The 13,659-nt window shown below is 37.5% G+C and overlaps 1 protein-coding gene across 4 annotated transcripts in view; it reads right to left on the minus strand.

Moving 5' to 3' along the window:
• Window positions 1-648: 648 nt before the first annotated feature.
• The window catches only part of LOC126187314 (DNA-directed RNA polymerase III subunit RPC6), a 104,083-nt gene continuing 91,072 nt past the window's right edge, over window positions 649-13,659 (minus strand). For all 4 annotated transcript variants that reach the window (XM_049928317.1, XM_049928315.1, XM_049928314.1 and 1 more), the window contains 2 exons: window positions 5,919-6,080; window positions 649-830 (listed from right to left, as the gene is read on the minus strand). In XM_049928317.1, coding sequence (XP_049784274.1) covers window positions 756-830; window positions 5,919-6,080 — 237 coding nt within the window. In that variant the 3' untranslated portion in view covers window positions 649-755. The remainder of the gene's footprint in view (window positions 831-5,918; window positions 6,081-13,659) is intronic.

Genomic DNA, 13,659 nt, shown 5'->3' on the forward strand with positions numbered 1-13,659 from the left:
GCACAATTTGCATTTTTTGTGGGAAAGAGCAGGAAGCGATGGGGAACAATCCAATGCAGGCCTTTTGGATGGCACCTCGGAGCTGCTGTTTGCCAAGGTTACAGATTGGGAGCTTACCAAATGCAGAAGTCATCAAAATGTAGGATGGCAGTGATCGCTGGTCCAAAGCAGGTCAGTAGCTCACCAATGGCGAAGTGGAAGAGTGCAGCACTCAGTGTGGAGCCCTATAGCATGTTGTTTTCTTGGAGAACTAATGTGGATTAAAGGGTTTGCAACAAGACAATGAAGCTTTAATGCCCATGAGAAAAGTGTTGTTAAAAGTGATAAACATGAGTTTTCTCTGGAATGAAAATGTAACATTTCCCTAAACAGTGACACACACAATCACTATATATCATTTACGCCTCGTATTCTGCTAGGCAATAAGCAATTTATCAGTAAAATTACAACTCCAATAACAAGTAACATAATAGACTGCTCATTACAGCTTTATTCCATCTGGCACACAATTTTTTTCATTAACCTTTAATCACAACAGCTTTCTTTATGATATTCCTGCAAAAGGATATCGATAAAAGAAATAAAATTGATCATTTTTCCCCTTCTGGAGTAGTTAATTAAGAGCAGAAAATTTAATAAAAAACTATGTACTAGATCTCATGAAATTTTTATTAACAAGACAATAATGTTTACAAAGAAGGATGATTGGTTTCTTCCACTCAAAAGGATTTTCTGCTTCAATCTACAGCACAGCATTACTCCAGCCATTCTTTCATATAAACACACTTTCTTGGATTAACGGATCCAATTTCGTTACAAAAATGTGATACCTGAAACAAAAAAGAACTTTTTGTTCTCAAACCTGAAAGATAAGCACTGGCTTCTTTTACATTATTTCTTACATATTTTATCATTTTAGCACATTTTTCAGATGAATCAATCTGCATTAAGACTACCAATGCCAAATGCTGTAACCATGGAATGTACTCAATGTTCTGTCAGGTTTATATACAGGAGGTGGTCACATGGAACAAAAAGTTAAGTTTGTGGTGTTTAATCTGCTGACAAGCAACCAGCAATCAACCACAATTTTGTATGTTACAAGTATTTCATTTTCATTGTCTGGCACTATACAAAAACTTGCAAAACGAATGTTTCTCAAGACAACCAGCTTTCTGAGAACCATATTAAAATTTTTTCATGTAAGAGGTGTATTCAAACATGTTCGAAGATTTATATTGGGATCAAGGGCCACTGCTGATTTCTTCCCTCACCATTTTCCAACACATCAAATGATTTCTTAGTATGTGCAGTTACTGAGAACATTTAAGGAACTTGTAATATATGACAACATATAAAATGTCATTGCACTTGCAGAAATGCCAATTAAAAAACTGAATTTAAGAAAATCAGAGAATCTGTGGTGTTGTTGTAGACGGTTCTTCCTTAACTTGACATATTCTGATAGAGCACCTACTAATCATCTTCAGACAAAGATGCCAACTGCTGGCAGAACAACCTAAAAAAGATTATCTTACTCAATAACTGTGCTTTTTCTCTGTCACGAAAGATATGCAGTGCCCATACCCATCTACTTTATTATTGTACATGTCAATAATATGAGGGTATTAATACCAAAAGTACCTCCACTGTAATGCTCTATACATTATTCAAGTGCTATCTGCCATCTAGCTGAATTTCAAATGTGGTGAGACTCCAAATATTATCTTGGACAATCACTGTCCTTTGTTGATAAAAGAAATTTTCTTGAAGTTTGTATTTGACCCATAAGTATGGCAGGAGTCATAAGTAAGTCAGGATTTTCCCCAATTACACTTGTCCAACAAAACCGCTATAATAATAAGCATTAAGCTTCATGAGAAGTAGCTGAAGTTGGGCCTTAATCCTAACCATTCTTGAACATCAACTACACCAAAAGCCACAGAAGAAGAATTCTGAATCTAAACGCTTCCATGTTTATCTTATCGCCCATGTATGGCCTTGTGTGCTTTACTCCTTCTCAAAGTTGAAATCAATCATTTGTTTGCATAATTTTAAGCCACCAGTAGTGATTACGTCTACATCAAATTTCTTCCTAAGGATGCATGGTCTAAAGTGCATATGAGAGAATGCACTGGTACATACAGTTTGAATTGCAAAACATTAGGAATGGAACAGTACAAATTTTATGGCAGTCTCAAAAGTTTTGGAGTAACTTTCAAAAAGGAGAAGTCAGCAATTTTGTTATAAATTATTCACCCACAGAACACTTGCTAGGGCATGTTTCACATTTGAAGTGTGTGAAACTTATCAATGCAAAGTTATCTTCAGCATGTTTACCCACATACATGATATTGAGGGTTTATCAAATCACTGGAAGAACCAATGTTTCGAAATTGCAATCTCTCTGTCAGAAATTGCATTGGATTGCACATGTCCAGCGATTAGTTTCTAATTACAGTGAAGGAGGTGCCTGCCTACACTACATACAGTATTATGACTACAAGGTCTATTCAAAAAATTCCAGAACTCTGTCCACAAAATTTTTCTGTGCCTGTCTTTTACTTATTGTACATGGTCTCCTTCAAATCACTTTCCTCCACAATTGATACCCCACTCCCAACACCATTTCCACTTTCGGAAGCAGTCTTGGTATGCCTCCTGCTGGACTGTGAAGCGCTGCCTGTGAATTTATTTTATCTGATCTCTTGTTGCGGATCTTTGTCCTTTCAATGGGGTTTTCAACTTTGAAAATAAAAGAAGTCAGCTGGGGCCAGGTGTGGAGAGTATGGAGAATGAGGCAGCACAGTGATTTCATTTTTTCTGCAACAGTCACATACCAACAGGGATGAATGTGCGAGTGTATTGTCGTGATGCAAGAGCCATGAATTGTCTTGCCATGTTTCAGGCCATTTCCTTCTCACAGGTGTTGCAACATGTCCTGATAGTACCATCGATTAACAGTCTATCCCTGTGGCACGAATTCATGATGAAATAATCCTTCAAGGTCATAGAAAACTATCAGCATGGATTTGACATTTGACCTGACCTGTAAGCATTTTTTGGTACAGGAGAATCTTTTCCAACCCATTGAGAAGATTGAACCTTGGTTTCAATGTCATAGCCATAGACTCTGTCTTCACCAGTTATGATTCTCTTAAAAAACATCTTCTTGTCATTTGTGCAATCCAAAAGCTCTTCACAGATTGCGAGGCTCAGGTCTTTCTGGTCTTGACTCATGAGCAGTGGGACGAACTTGGTGGCAACACAATGCATTCCAAGATGCTGTTTCTGTATTTCATGACACGACCCAACTGAAATTTTATATTCTTCTGCAATCTCTCAGTCAGTCAGTCTTCGAGCGGCACACACAATTTCATGGACACTGTCGGTAGATGTCGAAGGATATCCTAATTGAGGATCATCTTGAACTTCCATCCAGCCATTTTTAAGCCATTTGAACCATTCGTAACACCAAATACGGCCTAAGCACTCATCACTGTAGGCTTCCTGCATCATTTGGTGTGTCTCTGCAAAGGTTTTCCTGAGTTTCATGCAAAATTTAGTGCAGGCGCGTTGCTACTCTAACTCTGCCACACAACATTCTACTCAATACAGTACTGTACAATAACTAACATATACAAAACAACGAAACTCCCAGCAGTTACACATTAAACACAGGTGTGTGCAGGGATGCCAACCGTGTTTCATTCCAACACACCATTGGTATGGAATTACGAATGTCCAGAATTTTTTGAACAGATCTTGTACATCCCTGCAATGGGACAGGAAAAAGGGTATGAACATATGGAGACCCCTCCAATGTCTGAAGAGGGTAGACTACAACAACATGATTAGTTGAAGCCAATATATTCAAGACAGACACTGTTTTCAATATATTAAACTAAGTTTCTATGTTGTTGACGCAACACTGAAAGTATTGAAATCATGATAAACAACAGAGCAAATGCTGTCAGAGCTAACTACTTCAGCAAGAACCATCTGAAATCCACTGCGTAAACTAAGCACCTGTGGCCAGATGGCATTCTCCCAGGACTGTGCTAACATGATGCCAATAGTCCCAAGAGAATGTCTTATGCACTGATGACAATCTGAGAAAAGTAATAGCATTTTGTGTGTCATACTTTACTTTCTCCTCAACCTCAGCATGATCATGATCATTTTTCCCACTTCTCCTCCAATTCTTTAGTGTCCATAATGTTGTACAACTGGTATATTTTATAAACTTCTCAGGTTTTTGGAAAGTTTATTGCCTAGGGAGATGCAATGTTCTCTATCAGCAGGAATGCCTTTCATAGCCTCTTTCCAAATCTCAATACATCAGGAATTTCAACCATGTCTTTATGAATGAAAGCCAGTGAAAGATTTCTTATAAGGTTCTCTCTTCACACTTTGTAACACAACAATAAAACAAAAATTAAAAAAAATTGCTGTCACACATTGTTTGTCTCGTTAATATTACACATCCCACAGATATATTTATTTGACTCAATATTAAATTTATTTTGCTTCCCTAAGTAAATTAGAGAAATTCAGTTCCACACAAGTGGAGCCAAACATGCAAAAGTAAACCTTAAAGTAAACAATGGAAAATACAAGGTGAAAGAATAATGAGACGTAGGATAGATTGCTATTCAACACATAGGCAAGGCATTGTGCGGCAAACAGGTACAACAAAGTTCGTCCTCAGGCTTGAATGTTTCACTGTGTTGCTCTCTGCACACACATGGGCACATCCATCTCTAGGCACTCAGGCATGAATGTCTCACTGTGCAGTGAGTGTTGTGTGTTTTATACAAATCTGAAGAATAGACTTTGCCTGGTAGCTTATTCTACTTTTAAATGCACCTGTCTGTTACTCAACACCTCCTCTATGTGGTGAGTATCAATCTATGTATTTTTGTTACTACTACTAAACTTTGATAGATACCTCTAGCTAATAAGTGTCTCCTTCTCAGTTTCTATTCCAGTGTGTTTTTCATCTTGACACAGCGAGAATTTTTATACAGGTTTGTACATTCCTTGGCTTACATTCTTGTTTCTTGATACACACTGTGTTTCTCAGTTATATGCACTGACTATCACAGAACACATTTACACAGTTTAAAGTATTTACTGTCTGTCACACACATACCCAGCCAATACTGTGTGCCAAAATAAAGCTTACTGCATGTTATCAGCTGGGCACCAGTGACGAATGTTTTCCATGCTGGATTTGCCACTGTTCGAGAACACTCAAGTAGTATGACTCGCGCAAAAATATCATCAAATTTCATTCTTACCACATAGCTGGTATACTGAGAGCTTTTCATCTGCCCACAAAGTGTTTCAACTGTTAATCTATGTTTGTGAGTAGCTAAATAACAGTCATATTTTACAAAACAATGGAAACTTCAGGTTGAAATATCAACACAGCAAAAAGACTATTACGCATTACAGCTTTCGGCCAAAACCTTCATCAGCAAAGAAAACACACACACACACACACACACACACACACACACACACACACACACACACAAAATCAAACACTCCTCACACACATGACCACCACTGGCAGCTCCGACCAGAGCTGTGTGTGTGTGTGTGTGTGTGTGTGTGTGTGTGTGTGTGTGTGAAGGCTTGGCCAAAAGCTGTAATGTGTAACAGTCTTTTTGGTGTGCCTGTCTGCAACTCAATGGGTCATCGTTACAGTGAATAGTAACTTATTTTCCTAATATTGTTTGTTATATTTATCTGAAGTTAAGAACAGATCCTCGTCCTACTTTTTCCATTTATCAGTAAAATTGCAGTTGCTTAAATAAATTAATTCACATTATACAGAGCAATAATACACACTTAATGCCATTAAGACAGTTTAACAACATTCTGTTCACAAACTGACAGTTTGTACTTACAGGGCACACTCCACATGGCATAGTCACAGTTCCTGGTGCAGGTAGCAAACTTTTAATGGCTCTGTATAGAAAATTTCCCTCAGCAGATAGTGAACGTTCAACTTTTCCATCATATAACAGAGTATCCAAAATCGTTTCCATATCTTCCACGGATAATTGGACCTAAGAAAACAAATTTTCAAAGTTGATGTATAGCATACTTCTCTCTTCTCATAGTGCCATTCATTTAACAAACTATGTATTACCTAAGCAGTAAGAAATGCTTTGGCCTGCAGCTGGTCACTTTAATTTACGAGATAAATTTAACAACCATGATGCACAAATGTTTTAAACTGTAGAAACTAAATACCTTAAAATTTGGACAAAATATTCCCAAACCTAATATTCATTCAGCAGAAGGAAGTTTTGAAAACTTGAGATGCTACAACTAAACACCAAATGCACTATCCATATTTGTTTACCAAGGGGCAAAATAATAATAATAATAATAATAATAATAATAATCATCATCATCATCATTATTATTATTATTTCATGTACTTTGTAAAGAGGTACGAGAGACCAATCATTTCTGTACAAATATTACAATCTGTTCTATTAATAATCATCGGCAATGAATTAGGATAGCAATCCATAAATATTTCTGAAGCTCCATTTCCTTATTAGTATGTCTTTGGATCATACTCTTAGCTGGTTTTCCACATAATGATAATATATGCTCACATTTTTTCAAAGTATAGTAAAGGTGTTTTTAAATATAATTTAACATAATAAAAGTGGTCTACTCACTCCCAGCTACTTGAATCCCCACCTATTGTTTGCCATAGCCTTCCACTTTCTTATCCTTCAAATTTAAAGGCAATTAAAAGCTGCTTGATGCAAGATACTAAAACTTCTCAAGCAAGGTCCATGAACAGCAGTTTTATGTAACTCATAGAGTGCAACTGGGCATGGTCACGCAGTACACAAATTCCCATAGAGAAATTCCTATGTATTTCTTTTTACAATAGTGTTACAGTTTCCATAATGTCTTAATGCAGAAATAAAAAATAAGTGAGTAACCTTTTACTGAAGACTATCCGTGCATGTTAAATTCGTTGCTTAAAAACGTCGTGCACAGCAATGGGTGATTAAGACAGCAGAGCAGCATCTGATTCTCCGTAAGCAATGACCTCTCAATAACATGATGTGCTTCAATTGTAAAAGAAGACATAAGCTTACAACATAAATCAATACAGGTAATTTATTTGAGTGAAAATAAGTTGTTGGCTGCCAACCTAAAGAATTTCTTGGACTATGCTACAAATCAGTCTCCGACCACAACTAGTTATTCACAATTCATTTCACCATCTTCTTTCTTTTACTGTCTTTCTTTTATCATCTAGAAGCACTACTTCTGTAGTATGTTACTTCATTTGTTATCTAATGGTTCAAATAGCTCTGAGCACTATGGGACTTAACATCTAAGGTCATCAGTCCCCCAGAATTTAGAAATACTTAAACCTAACTAACCTAAGGATATCACACACATCCATGCCCAACGCAGGATTCGAACCTGTGACCGTAGCAGTCGCACGGTCTGAAGCACCTAGAACCACTCGGCCACAGCGGCTGGCTTTGTCATCTGATCTCATGACATATTCTGCCCACTGCCATTTCATTGCTTCACCACTTGAATCAGTAAACCCCTCGAGACATCTACAAATCGCAATATACCACAGTTTTAACTTTTTTTCAGGTATGTAGTGTGATGACTAAGATTTATTGCTTGTCACAGTGCAGTTCACTACTTAATTTCATCCCTAGGAACCTTGAAAAATTCACATTCGCGATAAATGCAAATTCTGCTGTAAGATTGCATCATAAATGCTACTTCATACTGGATTGTATCCAGATGAACTATTTTATCAGAGATAGTTTGAAATAGCTTTATCTTATGCATGACCATCAACACTCCATCTTTCGTAGTTGGCACCTGTTGACTCATCACAGAATCACTAAACAGACTGTCTACATTTTTCCCGGTCCTCTGCATCTCTGAGTAGCTGGCCCCATATTTGGTATTGTCTCGGTGGTCTTCTCTGCAGTCTTTCCCTTCAACTTTGGCTTGGATGATCCTCTTTTTCCAAGTTATCCTCCTGTCCTCGAACTGTGAGACCAAAAAACTGCAGGGTTAACTGGAAACAAATACTGGACAGCCTCTTCTCCATCCTGAGTTCTTAAAGGTTTGATTTGTTGGTTCATTTGTCCATCCATGATGTACTCAGCAACCTGTTATATGTCCACATCTCAAAAGCTTTAATTCATTGTCCATGTTTCAGCACCATAAAGGGAAACTGGGAACACCAGAGATTTCAGCACTCTCAGTTTAGTGCATCTAGGTAGAGCTCGGTCTTTCCAGACCACTGTCAGCTTCAATGTAGCATCCCTACGCAGAATACGGAGTTCTTTGCAGGATTGGGGTGGGGGTGGCTATCTACTTAAAAGACAGTATTCCATTTGAGTCCATAGACGTATCACGGAGCTACACTGAACAGATATTTGAATGTTGTGCAGGGGCAGTTGAATTTAGTGAAACTAAATTTCTAATTGTTGTTGTTTATGGGTCTCTGCTCACGCTAGAGAGGGTTCTTGATTCACTTTTTATAGGAAGTACCAAAAACTAGTTATATGTGGTGACTTCAATATAAATTTTGTATATGATGGTGCAAGAAAAAGGATGTTGGTAGATCTCCTAAATTTATGATCTGATGCAGACTGTGTTTCTTCCAACTAGGGTGCAGAAGAACAGTAGCACAGCCATAGACAATATTTTTATTCATTCTACATTACTAGATGGGCATTCTGTTAGTAAAAGGGTGAATGGCCTTTCAGACCACGAGGCACAAATTTTAATACTAAAAGGCTTTTGTAGTCAAACAAATGTCACATATAATTACAAACTACGCAGGAAAGTTAATCCAACAGCAATGGAGAGTTTTTTAAACCTTGTCAAGGAACAAGAGCAGCAGGATGTTTGTAGAACGGATAACATAGATGATAAATATAATGTTTTCCTTAACGCATTTGTCATGCTCTTTGAGAGTTTCTTTCCATTAGAATGTTCTAAACAGGGCACTAGCAGTAATAGGCAGCCTGGGTGGCTAATAGGCAGTCTGGATGGCTGACTAGTGGGATAAGGATATCATGTAGAACAAAGAGGGAATTATATTGAAATGTTAGAAGTAGTCACAATCAAGCTACAGTAGCCCATTACAAACAGTATTGTAAGGTGCTTAAAAATGTTATTAGGAAGGCAAAGAGTATGTGGTATGCAAATAGAATAGCTAATTCACAGGATGAAATTTAATTGTGAAGGAAGTGTCTGGTCGGCAGCATAAGGTCAAGTTCATAGTAAAAATATTTCTGTTACTGATAAATCAGATAGATGTACAGTATTTAACAACCATTTTCTGAGCATCGCTGGTGAATTAAATAAAAATTTAGTTTCTACAGGGAATCATAACTTTCTTGGCAAAATCCTTTCTGAGACTGATGTCCGAAATACTCCTCTGTGATACAGACAAGTGGGAGATTGAGTCAATAATTAAATCACTGAAGACTAAGGACTCTCATGGATATGATGGAGTGCCTAGCAGAATATTAAAGTACTGTGTTCCACATGTTAGCCTTGTATTTAGCCATATTTGTAATTTTTCCTTTATGAATGGTCAGTTTCCTGAACGATTAAAGTACTCAGTAGTAAAGAAGCTTTATAAAAGGGGAGAAAAGGATAATATAGTCAATTTTAGACCTATTTCAAATGTACAGTTCAGCTTTACAAGTCGTTTAACAACTGAAAGTGCTATATTCTCTTTTCTCTGTGAATGGATGGATTGAACAAAGGTTTTGAATGCTAGCCATATTTTTTATTTAAATAAGGCACTTCATTGTGTTGATCAAAAAATACTGCTACAGGAGTTGGACCATTATGGAATACGGGGAGTAGCTCACAAATGGTTCACCTCTTACTTTAGCAACAGAAAGCAAAAGGTAATTATTCTCGATGTTCAGATGGCTGTGATGTGGGGTCTGAGTGGGGTACAGTCAAGTGGAGGGTGCCCCAGGGACCAGTGTTGGGGCGACTCCTGCTCCTTATTTATATAAATGATGTGCTCTCTAGTATTAAGGATAACTCTAAAATATTTCTGTTTGCTGATGACACTAGCTTGGTACTAAAGGATGATGTGTGCAACATTGGCCCGGTTTCAAATAGTGCAATTCATGACCCAAGTTCATGGCTTATAGAAAGTAAACTAATGCAAAATCATAGAAAGACTCAGTTTTTACAGTATCCAACACACAATTCAACAAAACCTGATGTTTTAATTTCACAGAATGTGCATATGATTAGTGAAACTCAACAGTTCAAATTTCTAGGTGTTCAGACAGATAGAAAACTGTCGTGGAAAGCCCACATTCCGGATCTTGTTCAAAGACTTAATGCTGCCATTTTTACTGTGTGAACGGTATCTGAAGTAAGTGATCGTTCGACATGAAAATTAGTCTACCTTGCTTATTTTTATTCACTTATGTTGTACGGTATTATATTTTGGGGTAACTTTTACCATTCTAAAAGGATATTTTTGGCTCAGAAACAGACAGTCTGGGCAATAAGTGGTGTAAGTTCACGAACCTCTTGTCGACCCCTGTTCACGTGTCTGGGTATTTTGACATTGGCCTATCAATATATATATTCCTTATTGTCATTTCTTGTTAACAATATTAGCATATTCCCAAGAATAAGCAGCTTTCACTCAGTTAATACTCGGCAGAAATCAAACCTGCATTTGGATCGGACTTCCTTAACTCTTGTGCAGCAAGATGTGCAGTATACTGCTGCATCCATTTTCAATAAGCTACACTCGAATTCAAAAATATTAGCAATAATCCACATGCTTTCAAATCGAAACTGAAGAGTTTCCTCATGGGCCACTTCTTCTATTCTGTCAAGGAGTTCCTTTAAAAATTAAGCTGATTCTTGTTGTATTGTTGATTGCATTTACTTAAACTTATGGGCTGACTTTTTTCGGGCTCATAAACATTTTGTTTTTATCTGTTATTACTTTTATGTTGTAATTTCATGTACTGACATGTTCCATGACCTTTGAGATTTGCTCATCAATTTGGTCCTACGGAACTTGACGCGTAAATAAATAAATAAACAAACAATTCTACATCACATTTCCTTTGAAGACCTACCCTATTTCTGAACCACTGAACCCAGGTAAACAATGTGATCAACTTCTCTACATACTGATAGTACATCAGTAGCTCGTAGTGACTCACCTCTGTCAATTATCACAATCTTGATCTTGGTCTTGATATTTTTTCTTATTAATTGACAATCCAAGTGTCTCACTTTCTCTCTTAACTCTAACCAGTAGTTCCTTCATTTCCACATGCGATTCTATGCACAGTGGGGTGTTATCAGCAACTCGTAAATAACTGATTCTTTGTCCTCCAATTCGGATCCCACCAGTCCAGCCATGAAGACTTTTTCTCAACACATACTCTCCATAGACATTGAATAGAACTGGTGATAGAATGCACTGCTGTCTAACTCCTTTACATAGTTCAAGAGGACCTGAAATAGTTTTATCTAGTCTGATTATTGCCTTACTTTCAATATAGAGAACTCTGACCGGGGTAATACGATGATCAGGAATGCCCATATCTGCTAGTACACTCCACAGTTCTTTCCACTGAAGACAGTCTAAAGCCTATCCATAGTCCAAGAAACAAAGAACTAATGGGGTATTTAATTCCATACATTTTTCAATTAGCTGTCTGACATTGAGAATCTGCTCTCATGTTTCTTTATTATGCAGAATCCAAGCTTTCTCTGGTGGTATTTCTTTATCCAAGTAGGTTCTCAGGCATTCATGGATGAAGAATCTTGCTGGCATGTGAAATTAATGAAATGGTTCTGTAGTTCTCACAATGCTGTGTGTTTCCTTTCTCATGGTCCAGTCCTCTATCCACATCCCATTATTTCATATGCTGTTACCTATTTCGCGCATGATTTCCAAACCAAAATATCAAAATGCTTTGATCATTTCAGCAGCAATAAGGTCAAGTCTAGGTGCTACGCTACTTTTCAATTTAGCTATAGCTTTTCAGACTTCTTGTTTTAAGACATTAGGGTTCTTCTCTAGTGAAATGTTTGCACTATCAAATTTTTCATTTTCATTCATTACAGCCTGTTGTAGTATGTTCTTCATCAATCAGGAGCTAGTTCTATGTTGGTTAGAGGTGAGTGATCTTCTTCTTCTGCCGCCCATGTTCTTGCTTTGATCAATCTTGTTAGTTTATTTCACTGAACACGCACCTGATATCATTTCAATCCCAGAATTGCTGAATTCTCTCCAATGTTTCCAGATGCAATTAGTTTTGTCTCTTCAGCAGCTTCTCTGTATTAACTTGTGGTACTGCTGAGTTCCTTGTAATCCCCATCTTCAGTGCTTTTCTGTCCTCAATAATTAGTATAGTTTCTTTAGCAAGTCCGTTCCTTTTATTCTTCACTTTTTTGCAATCCTTGACTATTTCTTCAGCTGTTTTAACTAATGTCTCCTTCAGCAAATTCCATTTCTCTGCAAATGTTATATTATCTGACTGATCGGTCTAAAGTGTTCTTGGACTTGATGCCTAAAAATTTCATTTCCAGCCTTCTGCTTTAATCTTTTTGCTACTGGAGGTCTTCCTTTGCATTCTGAAAGTTTTATTCTCGGTGTAAGATATAGAAGCTGATGGTCAGAAATACAGTCGGCAGCAGGAGCAGTATTAATGTTTTTAATTGACAATTCCATCTTAAGCCAATCAAGGAACAGTGAACCTGAAAAGACATGTTACACCTGGTGAGGTCTAGGTGTAAAGTCTTCGTGGATGGTGTTGGTTATAAGAAACTTATTTACCTCACAGAACTGGATAAGTTGATTTTCATGATCATTTCTATTGCTTAAACCATGACAGCCAAGTACTTAGTTTGATGAGTCCCTCTTCTCTGCTTTAGCATTAAAATATCCTTGCACTATGGTAACCTCCTTTGTGGATATTGAGTCAAGGCAGTTCGAAAGACACTCATAAAATTCTTTTAACTCTCCATCATCAGCTGTTTAAGTAGGTGCACATGCCTGTATCACATTTAGCTTGCAAGATCTAGTATTGAATTTCACTAGTATTATTTGGTCGCCGACAGGTTTGTATTCAATCACTGTGGCAGTCCATGCCTTGTCTACTAACAAGATAACACCACTGGCGGAGATACCTGATCTACCAAAAACATATACTGTCCTGCTATTAGCTGTTTCAAAGTGCCTTTGCCTTTCCATCGAGTCTCTGCTAATCCTAATACTCTGTGTAATGTTTCAGGATACATCCCAACACACCATTGGAAAGCCGTCGACAAGATATGCTTGTGAGTAAATTGAATAAGGATAAATGTAGTGGGAAAGAGAAACTGTATTTTTCCTTTCTTGTATGCAGTGAATGTGGAGCTGTGGTCAAGCTGGCGAGAAGGGGACCAGTAAAAATGGTATTACAACCACTAGCCGTGTGGGAGTCATTTGTGCCATGGTGCAGCAAGTGCCTGAATCCAAAAGCCATGGATTAAATGACACACCAACAAGGGCGTAATCAACAATTGAAGAGTAGTAGTTGTTTTTCTGGTTTTTCTCTCAGGTCCTACAGCATGCAACTACAG

Source organism: Schistocerca cancellata, chromosome 5 (assembly GCF_023864275.1).
Source record: "Schistocerca cancellata isolate TAMUIC-IGC-003103 chromosome 5, iqSchCanc2.1, whole genome shotgun sequence".
NCBI classification, from domain to species: Eukaryota; Metazoa; Arthropoda; class Insecta; order Orthoptera; family Acrididae; genus Schistocerca; species Schistocerca cancellata.